Raw genomic sequence first — 24,014 nt, forward strand, 5'->3', positions numbered from 1 at the left:
AGGGTCCAGGGCCACCTTGACTTTGCCCGAGGTCCTGGCTCCAGCGGGCTCTGAGTGGGGTTCGGAGAACCGGCTAAGGCACAGGGCTTGGCCAGCCTCCCCCGTCGAGTGGGCTGGGACCCGACTCGTGTGGGGAGGAGAGGGACGTGGTGTCGGGGGAGGTGGGCCTGTCTGGCCTCCGTGCCGTGTTCTCCCCCCTGACTGGCTCTGGCCACCTTCCCTGCCCCCCCAGAGTCCCTCAGGCCAGGCTGGGGGGTCAGGTGGGAGCGATTGCGGTGTAAGGGGATCTGACCGCGGGAGGCTAAGGTTTCGGGGCTTTAGAGCATTGCCCTGTATCTCCCGCTTCCTCTTCCTCTTGGGCACACAAGCTGGTGGAGACACGGGACCCGGGGCGGTCACATCCCAGGAGGGAGCTGCTCCGTTAACGGGCATTTGACAATCCAGCCGGGGCTGTGCGTGCTGCGTACCCACAGTCCCTCCACCCCTGGTCCCCCTCTGCCCGGGGCCCTGGGGTGTATGCGCTAGGCTGGGAGGGTGGGGGTAGCGTGGGCGCCCCCGTGCAGGCCCCGGGGTGTGTGCGTTTGACACAGGCCTGTGGCATTTCTGGGAGCGGTGAGGACGCCCAGGTGTGAGCAAGTCTGCTTGAGAGAACACCCGGAGTCAAAAAGGACCGGGCAGACTCCCGCCGCTCCCCGTGAGGTCACCCCAGGCTGACCCCAGGCTGATCCCTCAGAAGGAGGTCGGAGGATCCACGAGGCTGCGTATGCATTGGATCCTAGCAGCCTACACTCGTCCTCCAGAATCGCAAATAGGAGTCCCCTGGACACTGGGGAATGAGACCGAGTGACAGCTCTGTCCAGAGGGTGTATGTGTACGTGGTGTGTGTTGGGGGGGTGCTCGTGCAGGGTGTACATGTCTAGATGAAGACGTGGGGGGCTGTGGAGAGGACTTGTTGGCGATGTGTGTGTGTTTGCGGGTGTCTGTAGGGATGTGTAGTTGAGGTGTGTGTTGTAGTCGTAGTGTGAGGTGTGTTGATGGCTGTGTGGGTTTATGTGGACGGTGTCTGAATGGTGTGTGTGTCTGTGTGTGTTTCTCTGGAGGTTGTGGGCGTGTGTCTGCAGGGGCTTTTTTGTGGGTGTGTGTGGGTTTACGTACAAATCCTACGTGCCTGGGAGGTGCAGGCGTGTCTGGGGGTGTGTGGGGGTGTCTGTGGGGGTGCAGGTGTCCCTGTGGGGGTGTGGGGGTATCTGCGGGGGAGATACGGGAGTGTGTGGATGGTGCTGGCGTTCGGTGGGGATGTTGGGGTGTGTCGGTGTCCCTGGGTGTGAGTTGACTGTGAGGTGTGTGCGTAGGGGCACCTGGCAGTGGTGTGTGTCGTAGCCCGGGGGTGGTGGTGCCCGGCTTTCATTCTTCCTGCAGCCCCAGTGCCGCCCAGGCCCGGCTGACCGGTCTGTACCTCTTTCCATAGACAGTCCCCCCCCCCGCCCACCCCGCCCTGTCCTGAGCTCCGCCCCTTAGGAACTGGCCACCGGGTGGGTGTTGGGCAGAGTGACGGGGCCCCGGCTCGGCCATGGGAAAGTATCCTCTGATTTTGCGGGCATCTCCCAAGTGATCAGCATGACCGGGGCTGGACATCTTCTGCCCTCATCTAACAGCTAGCACGTCCGCTGTGTTCCAGAAGGCATCATCTTTCTGCTTTGCTCTCCATCAAAAAATCTGTTCGGGCAGGACGCTTTCTAAAACCCTTGGAACCTCCGTTTCGTAGCAGCCCTTCCGTCCCTTCTGAGTGTGTGTTAGGCACTCAGGCATCTGCAAAATGCAGCCCTAGGAATAGGCGTGTGCCGTTCCGCGTTCCCCTCCTCTTAGCCTCTGCCGCTTACTCGTCTCTCCACGTCAGCCACACAGTCACGTTTGCCTCTGTGACTCTCGTCACGCTCTTCCCTGCTGACACTGCTCCTTCCGATTTCTGGCCGTCTGTTGTTTCTAAATGTTTCGCTGCCTTTTTCTTTTTCTTTTTTTTAAATTTTTTAACGTTTATTCATTTTTGAGAGACAGAGAGAGACAGAGTGTGAGTGGGGGAGGGGCGGAGAGAGAGGGAGACACAGAATCCGAAACGGGCTCCAGGCTGCAAGCTGTCAGCACAGAGCCCGACGTGGGGCTCGAACCCACAAACCGTGAGCTCATGACCTGAGCCAAATTTGGGCGCTTAACCGACAGAGCTACCCGGGCGCCCCTAAACGTTTCACTGCTTTTCAATTTCTACCGTCAGTGATACCTTTCTAGACTGGGTTCTCCTGCCTGGGCCAAAAGTTGTGGGTTATCCGAGCATCATCTGGGAAATGGGAGAACCGTGCAGGACTGCACACACAGCTGCTCACCACATTTTGGAACTGTCTTGGCAACACACGAGTGTATCCCTTGTCCCACAGCTCTCTGGGCTGCGGATAGACACATTTTTCCATGGGCTCATTCACAGTTCTCTGTTCACTTCTTTGACCACCAGCCCCTGCACCTCTGAGTATGGTTGGGCAGGTTGTTCGTTGCACAAGGGCACCTGGCCGAGGAATAGCAGACTATACTCCGCTCACTGAGTGGGGAGCAACAGCTCAGGGCTGTGTCCACCTGGAGGGACAAGCAGATGGTGGATGTGCTTGCAGCAGCCCTGACAGCGAATGCTAGAAACAGATCTTAAATCGATAGCAGTACTTAATTTTGAATATTGAACTTGTATTTGCCACATCCCAAACAATGTCCTCTCTGTGGCTATTATAGGCTGGATTGTGTCCCCTTCAAATTCCTATGTTGAAGTCCTAACCCCACTGCTTCAGAATGTGACTATTTTGAGTAGGGGTCTTTAAAGCGGTGGTTATGTTAAAATGAAGTCATTAGGGTGGGCCCCAATCCTAATCCAATCTGGTGTCCTTGTAAGAAGAGGAAATTCGGACACGGGGACACCCGGAGGGGAGACCATGTGAAGATACAGGAAGCTAGGGGTGCCCGGGTGGCTCAGTCGGTTGAGCGTCTGACTTCAGCTCCCGTCATGATCTCACGGTCTGTGAGTTCGAGCCCCGGGTCGGGCTCTGTGCTGACAGCTCCGGGCCTGCAACCTGCTTTAGGTTCTGTGTCTCCCCCTCTCCTTGCCCCTCCCCTGCTGGTGCTCTGTCTCTGTCTCTCTCTCAAAAATGAATAAGCATTTAAAAAACATTTTAAGGTACAGGAAGACAGTCATCTGTGAGGCCAGGAGAGAGGCCTCGGAAGAAACCATGCCTCCTGACACCGCCTCAGACTTCTAGTCTCCAAAATTGTGTGAAAATAATATAGGTCGTTTAAGCCTTCCAGTCTGTGGTACTTTGTTACGGCAGCCCTAGGGAACAAATACAGTCGCCTTATTTGCTTTCATTTTTATTTTATTTTATTTTTTTTAGTTTTATATACCAAAGTTAAAATAAAATTGAACCCAGCCATCTGGTTACTGATAAGTTTATGACCTTGAATGTAAAAATTTCCCCTTTATAACTTATATATTTAAAAATAATGTCACTAAACAGGGTGCTTGGGGGCTCAGTCGGTTAAGCGTCCGACTTCAGCTCAGGTCATGATCTCACAGTTTGTGGGTTCGAGCCCCGCGTCGGGCTGTGTGCCGACAGCTCGGAGCCTGGAGCCTGCTTCGGATTCTGAGTCTCCCTCTCTCTCTGCCCCTCCCCCACTCGTGCTCTGTCTCTCTCTCTCTCTCTCTCTCTCTCAAAAATAAACAAACATTAAGAAAAATAACAGGTAGCAGGGTTTATTTAGGTGTGAGATGCATGTACAAGTTAAAATCTTTGCTGCATAGCAGTTGTCCCAGCGGTGTTTATTTACAGGAAAAAAATGGTTCTTCCTTCCATTGGTGAGTTCTTGTTCCTAATGTATCCATTTAGATCCATTTATGAACTTGTCCCATATGACCTTTGACTTTCTATCTTTTAACCTGGTACCACGGGGCTTTTGGTCACTGTCATGTTGTTTTGTATTTTGAATTTCAGGAGGGTGTGTTGTCTGTCACTGTGGCCTTGTTCTCTTTTTTCCCGAAACTATTCTTTGGGGGTTTTGCTGCCATTTGAGGAGGTTTGACCAAGTGCCTTCACTGAAATTTCAATGGACATTGCATGAAATTTGTGTATTGGCCTGAGGATTACCTGTATTCCCTTCAGCCACCTGCAAGGGGACATTTGTTCAGATCTTCATTTATTTCTCCCATTAGGGTTTTTTCACTTCCTGTAATCACTGTTGAATGTTAAGTGACGGGTCTGGCTTTTGTTGGGAGACCATCTCAACAGATTCTGGAGTGACCGGGACCCGTCCAGTCCAGTCCTGGAGTCAGGGCCTGGGAACACCCTCGTGGGGCAAGGGCAAGGGCAAGGGCAAGGGCAAGGGCATCCTGCTGTTGTTGTGACACCGCCCCCTTTGCACTGGCTCCAGATCCTTCCCATCTACCCAACCGGCCATTCTCGGGGCGGAGTCCACACCTTTCCCACCCCGAACCCTTCCTCTTGTCTTCTGGCTCTGGGTCACTGGCTGTATGGGTGTCCTAGGGCCTGCTGTAACGAAGTACTGCCAAGTGCATGGTTTAGAACAACAAAACGTTACGGTCTCACAGATCTGGAGGCCGGAAGTCCGAAATCAAGGTGCCTGCAGGGCCGTGCTCCCTCTGAAACCTGTAGGAGGATCCTTCCTCGCCCCTTCCTAGCTTCTGGTAGTTTCCTGGCAATCTTTCATGGATCACTCCAATGCTCCGTCTTCACATGGCATTCTCCCTGCGTCTCTGTCTCTTCACGTGGCTGTCTTCTTACCAGAACCCCCGACAGACGGGATTTGGGGCCCTCCCTACCCCAGTGTGACGTCATCCTAATGAATTACAACTGCAGCGACCCTATTTCCAAATAGGGTCACATTCTGGAGTCCTAGCGGTTAGGACTTCGATATATCTTTTTTTGAGGAGGACCCAGTTCGACCCATACCACAGGCTGGCCCGCATTTCTCCTGACCCCAAGTCCCCTGCCCGTGTCCCTTCTTTCTGCCTGTATCCTCCGGGTGGATACCCCCAGCCCCACCCTCGTACCCTCCGCTGACCCCCTGTGCCTTCCCCACCCCCAGGCATGATGACCTGAAGGAGATGTTGGACACCAACAAAGATTCCCTCAAGCTGGAGGCCATGAAGACGATCGTGGCCGTGAGTGGGGGAAGGGGCCTCCCTGGTCTGCGGGAGGGGTCGAAGAGCAGCCCTTCTTGGCTCCCGGTGGACCTTCTCCTAATAAGTGTGGGCCTCCTCCCTTCTCCCCCTACTGTGACCCCCCCCCCCAGATGATCGCCAGGGGAAAGAACGCCTCCGACCTGTTTCCGGCCGTGGTGAAGAACGTGGCCTGTAAGAACATAGAGGTAGGCAGCGCGGGGTGAGGGGGCTCGCGTGCCCACCCCCACCGGGAGTAAGCGCCAGTCGGTTGGGGTGAGGAAAGGCACCATCCGGCCCCCGGGGGCCCGACTTGCTCGGGATGCCCTCGGCTTGGGAGAAGACCCTGTTTCTGCGTCCCCCAAGCAGACGTAGATCCGACTGAAGGACCCCGGGGCGCACTCGGGACCACAGCTGGCCAGGCAGTGACGTCTCACTGGGTGGGGGTGGCAGTCCTGCTGAGAAGCCCTTCTGCTCCCAGGTGAAGAAGCTGGTCTACGTGTACCTGGTGCGCTACGCCGAAGAACAACAAGATCTGGCCCTGCTGTCTATCTCCACCTTCCAGCGCGGCCTGAAGGTCAGTTCGCGCCCCCGGCCGGGTCTCGCGGGCGCCACGTTGGAGGGGCAGCCCAGGGAGAGGCCTGTGCGTGGGGGACGGTCTTGGAGGCCCTTTCCTGGCCGCCTAGACTTGGGAGGGTCAGAGTCAGACAAGAGGACCGATGCTGCTGTGGTGTTAAGTGTTGGGGGGGGGGGTCCAAGCCAACGGCCAGGAAGGAACTCTTGAGACGTCTTTGGTGCAAAAAGGTGATTTTATGAACGCACGGGGACAGGACTCGTGGGCAGAAAGAGCTGCACTGGGGCTGTGAGGAGACACTGGTTACATACTAGGAAGTTGGGGGGGGGTGTTAAGGAAAGAGGGAGGTTTCCAAACGGACTTTCCTATGCTAAAGAGGACTCTTCAGATACTGGAGGCCTGGCTATTGTTGAGCTGAAGTTATTTTTCTCTCTAGCAAAGCATTCACATTAAGACAGAAGGGAGTTCCTGCAGGAATGTTCTACTCTGCCTGCCTCGAGTATTTGTCAGTGGGCTGCAGGTTGTAAAGAAATTTAATTTTATTGGGGCTCCTGGGTGGCTCAGTCCGGCAAGCATCTGACTTCTGTTCAGGGCATGACCTCACGGTTCCGGGAGTTCGAGCCCCGCATCGGGTGAACACGAGCCCCACTTTGGGTAGAAACAGAGGCCTGCTTCTCTCTCTTTCTCTCTCAAAAAAAAAAAAATTAATTTAATTTTAATCTACATTTTCTTCTTGTCTTTGTTTCCCCCATCACCATGGAGGGGAGGGTGATGTTAGGGCTCCAGGAAATTGAGTCTATAGGATTCTGGAGACTGCCCTTTTTTCTTATAAATCATTAAGACAGTTGCAGACTGACGGAGACCCACGTCCCGCTGGACCGTGATCGCCATCAGTTAGCTATTTGTTTTTCCCTTTCCTGTGTCCTCGGGCAGCCAGGAGTGTCTGAGGAGTGTCACATGTGTCCCACCTGGTGGGGAGGGGGGATGGCTAGCTCTAGCTCGTGCTTTGCTCTCAGCTTGCCTTTGGCTCCCTCATTAGTGGGACCCCCAGAGGGTGGAGGCCAGCTCAGAAGGGGCTTGAGAGATGAAGTGGCTGCCCAGAGACCGTGTCTCTCCTCCTCTGAGGAGCCTGTGATAATGGCCGCCTCAAACATAAACCACTTGCGTCCCTGAGAGCAGAGAGCCCTGGGTCTTACCCCCGTTGGTGTGAAGGAATCGTGGTCCACAACCGGGCAGAAGTCGACGTCCTTCAGACAGGGTTCTGGGCAGGGGACAACTGACCTGGGTTCCTCACCTCCGTGTGTCACAGCCTTGGCACTAGGAGTTTCACCAAGTCTGGGTTTCTGTGGAGAACGATGACTTTGGAACTTGGGGAGGACAGAAGGGTTTACTGAAAACAAATGAGCTCTGTGGAGAGGAAGACAAGATTCACCCTGCGGGAGAGGTTGGGTTCGAAGGTCAGCGCAGACGCCATAACACCCGGCTGCCCGTTTTCAGTGAGTTCAGTACAGCGGATTATTCCTCTAGAGTTGAAACAGGTGATGAGTCTTCCGTTTGGCACCAGAAGTAGCTGACTTGTGTTAGATGCCCCAGTGTCTGCAAAACACCCACTTTGAAAGACTGTTGTCAGTCTGTTGTACTGAAAGGCTTTTTGGAGCATGTCGAAATTGAAATCACTTAAGGGAAGGGGCAGGAAGATTTAAGTCCTTTAAATCTTTTTTTTTTTTTTTTTAAGTTTATAGATTTCTTTTGAGAGAGACAGAGACAGCGTGAGTGGGGGAGGGGCAGAGAAAGAGGGAGAGACAGAATCCGAAGCAGGCTCTGCCCTGTCAGCACAGAGCCTGATGTGGGGCTCGAACTCACCAAATTGTGAGATCGTGACCTGAGCCGAAACCGAGATTGGACGCTTAACCGACTGAGCCACCCAGGCGCCCCTCAAGTCCTTTAGAATAGAGTGGGGGCTGAATCCCTTCTCACTATTTCAGCTGAATATCCTCACCTTTTGTTTTGCATATTAAACGTATGCTTGATGGTCTCCGCTGTGTGCCCTTCTGGTCTGTATATGTCAAGGATACAGAAGCCAATATCACTGCCAGATGTCAGATGTCAACCACTAACTCCCCTCCCTAGACTTTCCACATATTTGGTTCACATTCCTGTGAGAGTGTCTCTGAAAGGTCCAGCTCAGCTTTTCATGTCCAGCTGGGTCTGTGGGTTGCTGAGCAGGGGGGAGGATTGACTGCCCCCCTGGGTCACTGTGCTTGCTATATGGCGAGCAGGAGAGGCCGACAAGGTCTGCTTCTCTGAGGTGGGGTAGGAAGCGCAGGCACTTGAATATACCCATCATTCATTCGGCAATACCGGGGTCTCTTTAGACCACACGTGGTGCTATGTTAACTTTTAAAGTCAAAACCACGGGATCAATCCATTGATCTGTCTAGATTGGCAAGTAATCTTTTGGTTTGAATCAGGGTTAAATCATTTTGGAAGAACCATTCTGGAATTAAAAAAAATTTTTTTTAATGTTTATTTATTTTTGAGACAGAGAGAGAACATGAGCAAGGGAGGGGTAGAGAGAGAGGGAGACACAGAATCTGAAACAGGCTGCAGGCTCTGAGCTGTCAGCACAGAGCCTGATGTGGGGCTCGAACCCACAAACTACCAGATCATGACCTGAGCTGAAGTCGGATGCTCAACCAACTGAGCCACTCAGGCGCCCCCCATTCTGGAATTTTTGGCACAGGTTTTACATTTAGCTGTAGTTTCTACAGTCTGCCCCTGAATTTCCCCTTTGAGAAAACCAGAGGGGCACCTGGGTGGCTCAGCCCATTAAGCGTCCGACTTCGGCTCAGGTCATGATCTCATGGTCCGTGGGTTCAAGCCCCACATCGGGCTCTGTGGTGACAGCTTGGAGCCTGGAGCCTGCTTTGGATTTTGTGTCTCCCTCTCTTTCTGTTCCTCCCCTGCTCGTGCTCTGTTCCTCGTCTCCTTGTGCCCACTGAGCCCATTCAATGAAATGATTTTTCTAGAACAGTGGTCAGCAAACTTTTTCTGTATCCTGCCAGAGAGTAATGTAGACTTTTTAGGGCCATACAGCCTCAATCTTGCAACACTCAACTTTGCCCTTGAAGTGTGTAAGAAGCCATAAACGAGTGGGCATGGCCAGCTTCCAATGAGTCTTTATTTTTAAAAAAGGCAGAAGACAGATTTGGCCTGAGGGCTGTAGAATGCCAACCTTTGCTCTAGAACATGACCCTCTGACAGATCATCTCCAGTGATAGAGATGTCACCCCTTCATAAGGCAACTCGCCCCATTTTTAGACACTACAACTTTTTTTTAAGCATTATATCGTGTCAAAACCTCCAGAGCTATAATTTTTTTAAATTTATTTCAGACTCACAAAAGGCACAAAGAATAATAAAGTGAATATCTGTATACCCAGAATAAGAAATGAAACATTTATCAACAGCCAAAGCCCCCTATGTATCTTCTGTTTATAATTCATGTGTATGTACTTATTCTTTTATGGCTTATTTACACATTTGTAAATGATATACGATATTGTTTTGTAAATGGTATCATATGATAGATGTGTTCGTCTAAAACTCATTTTCTTTCTGTTGTTGTTAATGATTTTGGGCTCTCCTGCACATTAGAACCATTCATTTCCATCCAGTTTTCTCCCTTCTTTTTATCAAGCCAGCCTGAGACTGTTTTCTTGGCAGCCCACTAATGTGGTTGGCTCAATTCAGACAAACCTCCAGTGAGCAGTCAGATAATCTAGGTCTCCCTACATCCTGTCTTTATGCAGTTGGTCCCTGGAATCCCTTATGAAGCCCTATTATATTTCATTTTATTGGTTTAGCATAACATCCAATTCGGGGCGATTCTAAATCTTAATTTTGTCCTCCTGATTTTGTGTCTTCCAACATGTTGATAGATTGTACAGACCAGGGCATCAGATTGTGAGTCCCCTGGCATATCATGTTTCCAGGTTGACACCGATCTGTTAATCAACCTTCCCCAAGCACAACGTTTTACCAAGTTGTGGATCCATCTAATTATACAGTCAGCTGGCACTTTCTTATCTTGTTAGAAAGGATCTTATTCAATAGCAGAAAAATTTCTTAACCCCTTTCATATGTAGAGGGCTGTGGTGATACAGAGACAAAATAGATATGAATGATGCTCTTAAAATGATTATATATTAAGTAAAACAAAAGGCCTGCATCAAAATGGCAATCTAGGCAATGCTAGGAGGCTCCCCCCAATGCCTTGCTGAAATCGACATACACAGTGTTAATGTAGACCAGCCTAGTTACCCTATCAAAAAGGAAAAAAGAATTTTTTCTAGTAGCCTCCTGTGAATCCATAATCATTTCCAAATAAAAGGGGGGAGAAAAAGAAATACAGGTTATAGCAGTGGATATGGTATGATTTGACTCTAAGAAAATACAGACTCCTGCCTTTTAAATACGTGCTTCTAAGGCATGTGTTTAAAAATCAACTCTAGAATTTTGACAGGGGTTACCATCATCTTCCCCTGTCATTTTGTGGATCTTCTCTTTCTCCATTTTAGAACATCAGCGAAATGTCTGCTCTTTAGTGTCCAGTTACCTCTCCTGTTGCCCAGCGTTCTGTGAGATTCACAGCAGGGGCGCCTTGGGGGGCTCAGGTGGTTAAGCTCCGACTAAAGTTCACGATCTCGAGGTTTGTGGGTTCAAGCTCCGCGTCGGGCTCTGTGCTGACAGCTCGGAGCCTGGAGCCTGCTTCGGATTCTGTGTCTCCCTCTCTCTCTGCCCCTCCCCCACTCATGCTCTGTCTCTGTCTCTCTCTCTCTCTCTCTCAAAAATAAATATTAAACAAATTTTTTTAATTAAAAAAAAAGATTCACAGCAATTTCCAGCTACTGCTGCCCCTCGTGCACGATTACAATACACTGTGTCTAACGCTCTTCTCAGGTGTGGATTGGAAGCATAGGAACAAAGAGAAGGGGCCTACACACCTATTCTGTTGTTTTTTTTTTTTTTAATTTTTTTTTCAACGTTTATTTATTTTTGGGACAGAGAGAGACAGAGCATGAACGGGGGAGGGGCAGAGAGAGAGGAAGACACAGAATCGGAAACAGGCTCCAGGCTCTGAGCCATCAGCCCAGAGCCCGACGCGGGGCTCGAACTCCCGGACCGCGAGATCGTGACCTGGCTGAACTCGGACGCTTAACCGACTGCGCCACCCAGGCGCCCCACACCTATTCTGTTTTAAACACTGGAGGAAGAGGAAGATCAACTTTTGGGAGGTTGCTGGGAGAAGGGAGTGTTAACCTAACTCTTTGGAAGGCAGGCCAGCTTGCATTTGCTGGCAGTCAGCTCTTGCATCAGCACAAAGATCGCCCCACCCCCACCCCCACGCAGGGACCAGGAGGTGTTTCAGGAAGTTTAGGTATTCTGAAAGATTCTTACCTTTCCAGAAAGTGAAGCAACCCATCACCCTAACTGTTCGGGCGTCAAATGTCTGCAACAGGGGCCAATAGTTCCCTCAAATAGTACCCCCTTCCCACCCCGGGTACCTAGCAGGGGCAATCACTCAGGGAGTCAGGGAGGCAAGAACGGGTGGTAGGTAGCTAGGGACAGTGAGTTCCACAGGTGTGGCCTTTCCATCAGGCCATTGTGCCCTCTCATGGCTCTGCCTCCACCTCTGCCCTTAGGACCCCAACCAGCTGATTCGGGCCAGTGCCCTCCGCGTCCTGTCTAGCATCCGGGTGCCCATCATTGTGCCCATCATGATGCTGGCCATCAAGGAAGCTGCATCGGACATGTCACCCTATGTACGGAAAACAGCTGCTCACGCCATCCCTAAACTCTACAGGTATGCCCCAGCCGCGCCCCTAGCTCCTCAGGGGAGTGTTTCCCAACCCCGGGCCCACCCCTGGCCTCTCCCAAGCCTTGCAGATTGCCCCTTTTTTGTACTCAGATGGTTGAAGACGGTTTGGGGAAGTGAGAGAGATGGAGAACTGCGGTGGTGGCAGCTCACACTTCTTAACGAACAGGGTTGGGGTAGGGGAGGTGAGCACAGTTTGGGCAAATATTACGAAGGTGGGAGGTGGGGGGGCAAATCCCTCTTAACAGTTTCTCCCACAGTTTGGATTCGGACCAGAAGGACCAGCTGATCGAGGTCATTGAGAAACTTCTGGCCGACAAGACCACGGTGCGTACATGGGCGCACAGGGATGGGTGGTGGAGAGGAGACGGGCAAGCGCTCTCTGCCCTTCCGGCTCACCCGCTTGCCACCGACCTTGCCACCGACCGTTCCCCAGCTGGTGGCGGGCAGTGTGGTGATGGCCTTCGAGGAGGTCTGCCCGGAACGCATCGACCTGATACACAAGAACTACCGGAAGCTCTGTAACCTGCTCATCGACGTGGAGGAGTGGGGGCAGGTGGTCATCATCAGCATGCTCACCCGCTACGCGCGCACGCAGTTCCTGAGCCCCACCCAGAACGTGAGTGGGCCCGGGGCCGGGCCTCGCTGTGGCAGCGTGCGTAGGAGGGCGGCCGGGAGGAGGTTTCCCCCGACACCCCCTCCCCCTGTCTCCGCCTGCAGGAATCTCTGCTGGAGGAGAACCCGGAGAAAGCCTTCTACGGCTCGGAAGAGGACGAGGCCAAGGGCCCGGGCTCGGAGGAGGCGGCCACCGCTGCGCTGCCCGCCCGCAAGCCCTACGTCATGGACCCCGACCACCGGCTGCTGCTGCGCAACACGAAGCCGCTGCTGCAGAGCCGCAGCGCCGCCGTGGTCATGGCGGTGGCCCAGCTCTACTTCCATCTGGCGCCCAAGGCGGAGGTGGGCGTCATCGCCAAGGCGCTAGTGCGACTGCTGCGCAGCCACAGGTGCGCGTCCCGCCCCGCCCACATCGTGGGCCGCCCCGCCCCGCCCCGCCCCGCCCCGCCGACACAGTGGGCTGACTCACCCGGCCTCGCCCCGCCCACCCCGTGGGCCGACCCGCCCGGCCGCGACCCGCCCACACGGGGAGGGGTGGGTGGGCTAGCCCGCCCCGCCCACACCGGGGGCTGACGTACTTCGCCCCGCCCTGCCCATGATGGGTGGGCTGGTCCTGCCAGCTTCTCTCAAACCCTGGGCGTATCACGCCCCGCGCCTTCACCCCACCCCTCCACCCTGTACGGACCCCAGTCTCGCCCTCCTCCGACCGGTGCCCTCCCCGCCCTCCTATTTGGCCCACCTCTCTTCCCTCCACTGGCTGCCCCTGGGCCCCGTCGAGGGGCCCAGATACCTCTTTCCTGTCCTCTCCGTAGTGAGGTGCAGTACGTGGTGCTCCAGAACGTGGCCACCATGTCCATCAAGCGCCGGGTGAGCAAGTGACCTAGGCTGCCCTCGCATATTCCGAGGGGTGGCTCCTGCGAGTGCAGGGCGGTGGGGGGGGGGCATTGGGGACAGGCAGGATGGGGAGTGCCTTCGCTGTGGAGAGAATGCAAACGGGAGACCCCAAACACGGAGGAGAAGCAGGGTCTGGGTCCTGAGGGCCGCCGAGGGAGGAAAATCTGGCGAAGAAAGTCCTGGTCAGATCTGAGAGGGGAGTGGGAAGGGCAGCGATGAGGCAGGAAGAATTCTGGGCCCCAGAACGGGAGAGGTGGGGTAGCTCTGGAGAAGCCCCAGTCTGGGGCTGCGGTGGAGCTCCTTGGGGCTGCTTCTCTCACAACAGGGTATGTTTGAGCCCTACCTGAAGAGCTTCTACATCAGATCCACCGACCCCACCCAGATCAAGATCCTGAAGGTGAGCGATGGACAGAAGTGCCTGCGGCCTTTCCGCCCCCTTCCTGCTCCCACCTACCCGCTGGGATATCCACAGTGGCCACCTTGGGGCCTGCCTATTTCTGAACCTGTGGCCACTCCACCCAGGAGTATTGGCCCAGGAAGCTGGGCTAATGGGGGGGGGGGGGGGGGGAGGGAGCTGCCCTTTGCCTGTTATCCAACAGATATCTGCCACTTTTCATATGTGAAGTAACCTGATTTTCATAATAACCTCAGGAAGTGTACATTATCTCCATTTTATAAAAATGCAGACCCCAGGAGGTGAGGTTGCTACCCCAGAGTCAGTCCTGCTGATTCCAGAATTCATACTTTGCTAGCTACAGTCTCTTGTCTTCCACCCACGGTGTTCTCGCCCCCACACATCTCCCCCCTCAGGCTTTCATGCAAACATACACCCACAGAAAAAGTGTCAGAAGCCCATACACCCACAGAAAAAGTTTTCATTCAGCAGCAGTTAATCGCGACTCTCTGAACATCTACTCTGTGTCAGTTACAGCTAGATCTAGGGGTACGAGCCGTGGCAAACTCATCAGACACCTTGTCTTTGGGGAGCTGATGGTCTAGTTGGGGTGAGAAGGAGACATTGAGCAGCCAATCACACAACAAATGTAAAAAGCCACTTGAGAAATATGGTAAGAAAGAGAAGTGCAGAGGGCTGTCAGAGCATAGACTAGGACGGCGTCTAGTCTTGTGTCAGGGAAGCTTTCCTCTAGGAGGCAAGGCTTCAGCTGAGGCCTGAGAAACGAATATGAATTGTCTATGCAAGTGCAGGGGCAGGAATGGCAAGAATTGCTCCCCACAGAAGAAACAGTATATGCAAAGGCCCTGAGGCAGGAAGAGGTCTGACAAGAGGCCAGTATGACTGGGGCATAGAGGGCAAGGGGGAGAGTGGTGTGAAAACAGAGGTAGACAGCGGTCAGATCCCACAGGGGTTTATAGACCATGGTAAGGACATTGCTCTTTAGCCTAAAAGCAACAGGAGGCTTTGTTTTCCATGGAGGTGGAGAGGTGACAGGATCATTCTATAAGCGCCCTCTGTCAGGGCATCCATTTAAGAGACAAACTGGTCCTCCTGCCATTTGGGAAAGTCCCAGTCTGTCATCTCCTTCACCAGTGTAAGGATGACGCAGGGCCGTCCATGGGATTGTTTTCCGGTCTGTGAAGTGTGTTTGGAATGAGGGGTTTGGGGGCACAGGAACCCTGCGGGCCACCCTGCCCGCTTTCTGTCTCCCTGCAGCTGGAAGTGTTGACCAACCTGGCCAATGAGACCAATACCCCTACTGTCCTACGGGAGTTCCAGGTAGGGCCGGGGCCCAACACCCCTACTGTGCTACGGGAGTTCAGGTCGGGCTGGGGCCCACCTGCCTGCCAGAGGGTCCACGAGAGGTGCCCGCAGCTCCTTGTGCTCAGTGAGAATCGTCCTGATGGGCCAACTTTCTCTTATGAGCCCAAAGTGGAAAAAGTGTTGCCTTAGGCCCCCTCCCAGAGCCTTCTGCTGGCTCTGGGCTAAGGGACACACACGGTGGCTGAGGGCGTCACTCTCTCTCCCAGAGTTTAGTCTCTAGCATGATGAGTGATTGAATGAGGGGTGACAAGCTTCCCTGAAGGTCACCCACAAGCCGGCAGAATCACTGAGGGTCACTGCCTGCTGGGGATCACTGTGTTGTGGTGTCCCACAGACATACATTCGCAGCATGGACAAGGACTTTGTAGCAGCCACTATCCAGGCCATTGGACGCTGTGCAACCAACATCGGCCGAGTCCGTGACACCTGTCTCAACGGCCTGGTGCAGCTGCTGTCCAACCGCGACGGTCAGTGCTTGTCTGCGTGTCCAACTTGGATGACCAGAGGGTGTGCACCTATCCGTCCAGGCACAATGCGTGTTCGTCCCTCTGTCCACCTCCATGCGTGTTTTAAGTGTTCCTGCGTCCCCGAGGGCCACCAGAGGAGTGCACAGGGTTGTGGAAGAGAGCCAAGGGTCTGGGGGCCTTGCAGGGGCGTCTGTCTACCTGCGTGTGGTCATGTGACCGCCCCGGGCCCACACTCTCCCTTCCCGCTCCGCAGAGCTGGTGGTCGCAGAGTCGGTGGTTGTCATTAAGAAGCTGCTGCAGATGCAGCCCGCGCAGCATGGAGAGATCATCAAGCACCTGGCAAAGCTCACGGACAACATCCAGGCGAGGGAGGAACCTCCCGTGTTGCCCTCCCATCCCGGCCTCCTCCCCATGATTTTAAAACCCCGCGATGAAACACGCTAGCCCTAATGAAACCAACTTCCACACCTTCCGTGCTGGCTCTGAAAGGGCCTGCAGGTGGAAAAAGGGAAAAGATGGGACCAGGCAACCCTGACTCGTTGCCCAAGATTCGCTTTCCCCTTGAGGGTCCCTTGCTGAGCTCCCTGACCTGTACCGCCGCTCATGTTTTCTCCAAAGCTCTGGCCGAGGGTGGCCGATGGTGCACTGGAAAAACCTAGCGTGTTGCTGTTGCACCAGTAACTTGAAGCACTAAGATAAGGTATTCCTTGAAGGTTCGGGAAGAATAGCATGGAACTAAAGCACGGAGGGTACAACGGATCTAGGAAATCGGTCTTTTAGACAAAACCAGGACGGACTTTGGGGTTTGGAAGCTCTGCGCTTGCTAGCGAACCCCCAGGGCAGAGGGGGGATGCTGCTTAGGAAACGTTCACCTTCTAGTCTGTCCCACGGGACAGGGGTGTGAACCCTGCAGTTCCTGGCCCAGCACACACGGGAGGAATGCCATTTCCCTGGCAGGCCACATGCCCACCCACATCTCCACACGAACCCCAGTCCTGACTCCTCTTACGCACCCACAGGTGCCCATGGCCCGGGCCAGCATCCTGTGGCTCATCGGCGAGTACTGCGAGCACGTCCCCAAGATCGCGCCTGACGTCCTGAGAAAGATGGCCAAGTCCTTCACGGCAGAGGAGGACATCGTCAAGCTGCAGATCATCAACCTGGCAGCCAAGCTCTACCTGACTAACTCTAAGCAGGTAAGGCTTGAGAGATGCCCCCTAAAACACGCCGGGCCCCAGAAATGGCCCAGGGAGGAGTCAGTGGACCCTCACCAGGTAGGTGTGAACTCCAGCCTCTCTTTCTGATGAGAGAGTTCAGGGCAGACGTCTGGTCTCTCCCGATAACCAGTGTCCCCGTGTCCACGGCTACTCTCAAGGGCTGGGTGGGGGTGGTGGCCACAGGTGAAGAGGCTCTCCTACGGGGCTGTGACCTCCATTCCACCTGTGGGAGTGTTCCTACCTGCTGCCTTTGGAACAGTGGGGCCCTAAAGAACCACAGCTGAGTGGGAGCGAGGGAGGAGCCAGCGATGACATGCGCCGGTGGGAGAACATGGGTTCCACAAGATGTGATCTGTCCTTACTCTCAAAGCTTGGTGATGTTTGGCCAGTCTGTGCCAGGGATATGAGGGCAAATCTCTGCATAGCCAAGGGCATGGCTCCACTAAGCTGGAATATCAGGATATAAGAAGCTTCTTGGGTGAACTCCTGAGATGGTCCCAGGAGATTCTCCTAAGAATTAAGTGTAACGTGCAGAGCTTAAAGGGGTTGGAGACACCAAGGGCCATGACCATTCCCACACTCACTGCCCCACTCAGTTAAGGGAAGTGGAGGTTGGCAAACTATATCGCCCGTGGACCAAATCCAGCCTGCCGTCTGTGTTTGTAAATAAAGTTTTATTGGGGCACAGCCATCTTCATTCATTCATTTATTGTCTATGGATGCTTTTGTGCTACAACAGCAGAGTTGACTAGTTGCAAGAGTCTATATGGTGCACAAACTCTCTGCCCTTTCTAGAAAAAGTTTGGCAACCTGTGGAGCAAAGTATCTGCTCAGGTGGCTGGGGTCAGCAGCTTGGCTACACCCTGGAGATTGTGACGTCCCTGCTGGCCTGCAGGTGGCCTCTTTGTCGTCCCATGGAGTCTTTGGATGGGGGCACCTGTGCTTCTTCAGTGTTTCCTTTGATCCATGGTGACAAGTGTGGGCCCAGGGACTCGAGCTGGGGAGGCAGGGCCATCATGGGCTGGGATACTCATCAGGAGTTGGAATAGGCACCAGTCACCCATGGGAGCAATGAGGGACCTAGTCTGCCAGCATCAGTATCGTGGGCGAAGCAGGTTGCAAAAAGGCTGTGGGGAAGCATTCGGTCACTGAACAAATATTGGTGTGCCTCCTTTCTTCAGAGGGGAGGAAGTAACAGGTGGGAGGAACATTGGAAAAGATGAAGCCGTATGGGTGGGGAGCCACCCAGTTAGGCTGAGGACCCAGCAGGAATCCTGAGCCCCAGAGTGGCGAGGTGTGATGTCCGCGTGTTCTCATGAGTCTGGGTGTGCCCACGCGGCGTTTCCCCGAGTTGTCACTCTTAGCTATGTGTTCACCTTTTCATTGCTTTATCTGGCGTGTATTTCCCGAGTGCTGACCTGTGAGTTATATGCCTGGCACCGAGCTGTGTCCTGGGATAGTGGCCATCAGCGAGACATGTTTACTGACCTCCAAATGCTCACAGCCAAGTAGGGAGAACAGTACGTAATGCAGAGCAGTGAGAACTGTCATCAGGGTTGGCACAGAGAGTTCAGGTGTGTTCAGCTGAACCCTTCTCCTCGACAGGCCACAGGGGTCCCAGCCCCAACAGGGCACCCAGGGTAGGCTGTTCAGGCAAATGGATACTGACCTCCAGGCACCCTTTATCTGAAGGTGGGTCCTCCCAGGCACAGGCCCTTTAGAGTGGTTCTTGGATTCAATAAAGAGAGTTTTCTCCTCTCTCCCACCTTCCCTTTCTCCGTTTTTGCTTCCCAGCCTGTTCTCAGCGTGGTGGAGAAAAGGGAATCCTTGGCATTCTGGGAGGATGTTCTTGCAAAACAGTGGTGATGCTTCCCCCTGCCAGTATTATGGGTGACATTCCGGGCCTGCTACGGGCCACAGCAATCCCAGTCATTCCCAGCTTACTGACCCCCAGCGCATACCAGATCCCGGCCCAGGCTGAGGCCTGGGCGGTGGCCAAGATGAAGTTCTGCCCCGCTCTGATTCAGCGGATAATCCGGTTCCAGGCCAGAGGTCACAAAAGCTCTGATAATAGATGGACTGACAGAAGGCTTGATGTGAAGGTGGTCATTATAGCACCTGGGGGGCTGGCACCCGGGGGCAACTGCCTGGAGTTCTTTTGGGCGTGAGTTTGCTTCTTGTCTGTCAGGTGAGATGTGTGGGAGGAGGCCTGGTGGGGGCCTGGTGGGGGCTCAAATCTGGCCTCTGTAGTGGATGGAATGTTTTGATAAAGTTCTGCAGAATTAAAAAAAAAAAGTTAATTTTTAAAAAAAATATCATAAGCGTAATGCACGGTCATCATAACACGTTTGGAAAACCCAGAAAAATAATAATTAAAAGTTTAAATTAGCCATAGGTCTACCACTTAGAAAAGACCACCATCAGTCTTATAATCTATTTCCTTAGCCTTAGGAAACATTTCTGGTCCCTGTATATAGTCATCCAGAAGTTGCACATCTGTGTCTCCTTTAATGTGTTAATTTTTTCATTTCTGTTTCCGACGGCTTCGTATTTACAAAGTTGTTTCCCCGTTCATGTGTCGATTAAATACTTCCCATATAATTTCCCCTAGATTTATTTTCTATTTTTGTATTTTTTTAATCCATCATAGTTTTCTCTTGCTGTGTAGTAAGTTAGCATAAACTTAGTGGCTTAGAACGACATGCTTATTTTCTCGTGACTTCTGTGGGCCGAGAGTCTAGGCCTGTCTTCACTAGGTCTTCTGAAGGCTGTGGCTGACCTGTTGGTAGAGGCTGGACTCCCACTGGGGGCTTTGCAGGTTTGCTTCCGAGCTGGTCGGTGGCTGGATGCAGTTCCTTCGGGTGGTAGGACTGAGTCGGTCACTCAACCAACTGAGCCACCCAGGCGCCCCTAGAGCTTGTTTTTATATGTGAGGTCAGGATGCATTTTGGTTCACGTTTTTGAAGAGCCTCTTTCCCAGTATGATTTAACAGGTGGTTGCAAGGTAGCAGGTATGTTGGCATCAGTTCTTGAAAAGGAGCCCATGTGGGGCACCTGGGTAGCTCAGGCCGGTGGAGGGGCCAACTTCGGCTCAGGTCATGATCTCACGGTTCGTCAGTTCGAGCCCCACATCAGGCTCGCTGCTGTCAGCCTGTCAGCGCGGAGCCCGCTTTAGATCCTCTCTCCCCCTCTGTCTGCCCCTGCCCCACTTGTACTCTCCCCCCAAATAAATAAATATCAAAAAAGAAAGAAAGAAAAAAAAAAAGGAGTCCATGTTTCTCACTTAAAATTCTCCCCTGGAAGAATTCCCACCAGTCGTAGGAAACTTGTTCTGTTCTTGGTGCACTGAAGCGTGTCTCACAGGCCCTCTTGAGCCACCCATAAATCCTGCACATCCTGGCTGAACGAGGTGAGGGTCTGGGTGGTGCAGACTGGATGCCATCATTTCTGGTGAATGGGTTCTTGGGATGGAGAAGCGTAATGAACTGTTATAAGCAAATGCTGCAGTGTTGTGGGTGAACCAGCCCCTTCCCATGTTGACTGCTGATATGCATTTAAGTCTGTGCACAGATGGAGGCAGATCTTTAACACTTCTTTTCCAGAACTAGCCAAGGACTTGGGGGAGGGAGAATGTCTGATCAGCCGGCTGGGAAGTCTGTAGAGGGGAATCGGCAGCATCTTGATATCAGACCATGTTGATAAGGACATCTGCCCGCCATGACTAGTCAAACGATGTCTGGCCCAGGGAGGGGAAGGTCTGTGATGAAGTCCATTGCGAGGTGTCCTACGTGGGAGAGTATGGAGTTGAGAGTACTTTCCTGTGATGGGAACAGTGTTGCAGGTGCTCCTATTGTTGGACGGGACTGAGCTGAAGGCGAGGCCACTGAGATCCCTGCGGGCCATGTTGTAGGTACCAGAGGGTCACAGTGGCTCTCTAGTTTTGCCACAGCAGCAGCTCTGATTCTGGGTCAGCGTCTGGGGGCTAAACCCCTCCTGGACGTCTTTCTGACGCTCCCCCTGGGTTACCCGAATCAGCCATTGTCCATGGCTGGATGTCCATAAACCTCAGGAAGACCAAGGTTGGTTCCAGACTCCTCCTTTGGGTCCTGCTACCCCAGGCACTCTGGCTGTGCGGACATGAGATGCATGTGCTTGGTGGAGACCCGGATGGGGCAGTCCCCTATGTCAGCAGGTAGGCAGTGTCGGGAAGCAGGTGGATTGCCGGCTCAGGCGGGCCCAGGTCTAGAAGCAGCAGTGACTGGCTCCTTAATCTGAGAGAAGTCACTTCTGACTCTGCTTCTCTGTAAGTGGGAGCAATTGCACACACCTCTCGGAAGAGTTGTGGACATTACACGGGATCGTGTGAAGCTCCTTACATAGCACACAGAGCTAGAATGACAGCTGCTACCTGTCATGTCATAAAGGCAGGTTAGAGCAGGCCAGGATCAAGGCAGAAATCAAGATTTGGGGTCCTAGGATGTGGCTGCCTTGATTGCGGACAGTGGACCCATAGGCAGTTTGCTCTCTAGAACCTTTCAGGGGAGGTCATGGCCTCTGAGACTCTGGGCTGCTCAGAATGTACCACGTGGATCAATGGGCATGAGGACAGCCCCTACCAATGGGATCCCCATGTGCCCCCCGCCAACTCCTTCTGTTGTCTAGTTTTCCTCTGTGTGGTGGAGGCTGAGAACTGTGAGATTTCCGGCAGAATGTTCTAGACCTCCTTTCACCCTAGCATCCTAAAGTAAAGAGGCTGGCCCTCCCTGGAATGGGGTAGGAGCTGGGCCTGGGACAGTGGGGACCACGGACTCAGGAAGAATGGAGCTCACGGCCAAGAGGGAGGAGATTGCAAAGGGGCGACCTCTCTCACCAGGCCCCCGGCAGCTGTCAAAGCTGGGGTCGGGAGTCAGGGCCAGGGAGGGGAGAGGAAAGGCAGGGTGAAGGAAGGGCAGGTGGGAGAGGAAGAGGGTGGAGGCAGCCGCCCGTCAGCTGGGAGAGAGACACCGCTTGAGGTGGGGGCTTACAGAATCTGCTGCAGGGCCCCCTGTGTCCCCGCTGTCTCTGACCGCTGCTGACCCACCTCTCGTCCCCCAGACCAAGCTGCTGACCCAGTATGTGCTGAGTCTGGCCAAGTACGACCAGAACTATGACATTCGTGACCGAGCGCGCTTCACCCGGCAGCTGATCGTCCCCTCGGAGCAGGGTGGGGCCCTCAGCCGCCATGCCAAGAAGCTCTTCCTGGCGCCCAAACCAGCCCCAGTGTTGGAGTCATCCTTCAAAGGTGGGAGCTGAAGTCAAGGGTAACCTCCAGGGGCGGGGGGGTGGGGGAGGCGGGGTGGGAAGGAGGGGAACTGGCCAGGACCCCATACCCAGATCTTCCCCCTGAGGTCCCAGTCTTAGCCAGACACCAGGACTTCGGGAGAAATGCCAGTCTCTCTGCCCCTCACCCCACCCCTGCCCCCACCCACAACCACCACCAGCATCATCTCACCTGAGTCCCTGCCCTCCCAGCCAGCGTGGCTCCTGCTCCTCTCTTGTCTGGCGCCCCCGTCCACCTCCCTCCCTGAGCCAGCACTATGTATCCAGATTTAAATACCAAGGACCCCGGAAGGTGGGAAGTCAAACAGCATTCAGAGGAGAGGTATAGATTTGTTAAGAGTCCTGAGAAAGTTGCCGGTGCTCTGGGCTGCCACTGGAGCTCTGCCCAAAGGCTGGGCCTTCAGCTTTGCCTCTGTCCTTGGGCTCGTGTCCTGTGATAGGGGCCCTGAGAGAGGCTGGGAGGGGACAGTCCGCCAGCTGGCTCCCTGGACCTCGGAATCCTGAAGGGGACCTGGCTCCCTTACAAAGCTCGGTTCTCCTGGGTGTCTTTTTGTTCATTTTTTTTCTCTTCCCTGGACCTCAGGAACAGGGAAATTCTGAGGGATGGGGCGGATTTGAACGTCTGCCAGGAAGGAGGAAGTCCCTTTCTCCTTCCCGACCCATCCCCGTCACAAGTCTCCAATACACAGGCTGGACCTCTGGCCTTGACTTCTTCCCACTCCCGCTCAGACTGCTCACCTCTCCCCACGGGGCCTGACCAGGCTGCCTCCCCCTCCCCGCCCCAGCCTGGCCAGCCTCTTCTTCACAGGTGCTGTCCTCATACCATCTAGGCCTCCTTCCCAAGCCTGGCCGTGCTGAGGCACACAGCCCCCGCTGCCTTGGAAGAGAAGCCTCACTCACATGTCTGCTTCCCCGTTAGGCAGAACCAAATAGATGGGCCTGCAGCCTCTCCCCACACCATCCCCCTACCCTCCCTCGCAGTCCCACCTGCCCCATACCTCAGCTCAGCTTGAGCCAGGCCAGACAACCTGACCCTCTGGCCTGTCTTCCTGAAGGCGGAGGAACCCATACAGGACACACCCACCCCTTTTGTCTACCTCGATAAGGGATCCCAGCCAGAATCACCACCCCACCTGGGAGACAACTCCCAGGACATTTCCTAACACCTACTCCTGGCCTGACCTCTAACCCTACCCCCAGACCGGGACCACTTCCAGCTGGGCTCACTGTCCCACCTGCTCAATGCCAAGGCCACAGGCTACCAGGAGCTCCCAGACTGGCCAGAGGAGGCTCCAGACCCATCTGTGCGGAACGTGGAGGTCAGCGGGGTGAAGGGTTCAATTGTGTGTGTGGGGCCGGGGGGGCACAGATAGCAGAGAGCCCTGGCCGTGCTGGCCCAGCCCTCCTGACACCCTCCCCCCATGCAGGAAGAAGATCTGTCCCTTATCGAGACCCACGTGGGCCTGTTGGGCGAATACACGGAGGTCCCCCTGCCCGTGTGCCGTGTGCCCTCTGCTCTGTGTGCAGTGCTCTCTCTCGTACCCTGTGCTGCCCCTCCCCTCCACCTCATCATTCCCTCTTGGAGACAGGGCCAAGCAGGGCCCAAGAAGAGGCAGGGTGAGAGGCAAAGAGGCCCTGTGCTTTCCTTCCTCCTCCCCAGCCATGATTCAATGCTCCTCTCACCCCACCCCCACTTCCAGGTACCAGAATGGACCAAGTGCTCCAATCGAGAGAAGAGGAAGGAGAAGGAGAAACCCTTCTATTCTGACTCAGAGGGGGAGTCAGGCCCCACAGAGTCTGCAGACAGCGGTGAGGAGAGAGCAGAGCTGGGGACTCTGTGTGCTTCACATGGCCTCATGTGCCCACGGGGGCATGCACCAGTTTGTGTGCATCTGTGTGTGAGTCGGTGGTCCTGAGGGATTGCATGTGCCATACACATCCACCTGTGTCCTGGTTGGCCCGGTTGGCATCTGGGGCCAGGGGCAGCTCAGGGGGCTGCAGCTTCAGTGCTGAGTCAAGCTGGGACCCCAGGGCACCTGCTCTGGACCCAAGGAGGTCTGCACC

General features: G+C 54.2%; 1 protein-coding gene across 1 annotated transcript in view; it reads left to right on the forward strand.

The window, feature by feature from the left end:
* Positions 1-24,014, forward strand: part of AP3B2 (adaptor related protein complex 3 subunit beta 2) — a 33,998-nt gene that overhangs the window by 4,189 nt on the left and 5,795 nt on the right. The window contains exons 2-17 of the mRNA XM_030317283.1: positions 5,134-5,209; positions 5,341-5,415; positions 5,688-5,783; positions 11,486-11,646; positions 11,919-11,985; positions 12,095-12,277; positions 12,379-12,662; positions 13,086-13,140; positions 13,493-13,564; positions 14,840-14,902; positions 15,282-15,414; positions 15,668-15,777; positions 16,434-16,610; positions 21,726-21,912; positions 23,151-23,269; positions 23,651-23,759. Of these exons, the coding sequence (XP_030173143.1) occupies positions 5,134-5,209; positions 5,341-5,415; positions 5,688-5,783; positions 11,486-11,646; positions 11,919-11,985; positions 12,095-12,277; positions 12,379-12,662; positions 13,086-13,140; positions 13,493-13,564; positions 14,840-14,902; positions 15,282-15,414; positions 15,668-15,777; positions 16,434-16,610; positions 21,726-21,912; positions 23,151-23,269; positions 23,651-23,759 (1,967 nt within the window). The remainder of the gene's footprint in view (positions 1-5,133; positions 5,210-5,340; positions 5,416-5,687; positions 5,784-11,485; positions 11,647-11,918; positions 11,986-12,094; positions 12,278-12,378; positions 12,663-13,085; positions 13,141-13,492; positions 13,565-14,839; positions 14,903-15,281; positions 15,415-15,667; positions 15,778-16,433; positions 16,611-21,725; positions 21,913-23,150; positions 23,270-23,650; positions 23,760-24,014) is intronic.

Source organism: Lynx canadensis, chromosome B3 (assembly GCF_007474595.2).
Source record: "Lynx canadensis isolate LIC74 chromosome B3, mLynCan4.pri.v2, whole genome shotgun sequence".
Classification (NCBI taxonomy): Eukaryota; Metazoa; Chordata; class Mammalia; order Carnivora; family Felidae; genus Lynx; species Lynx canadensis.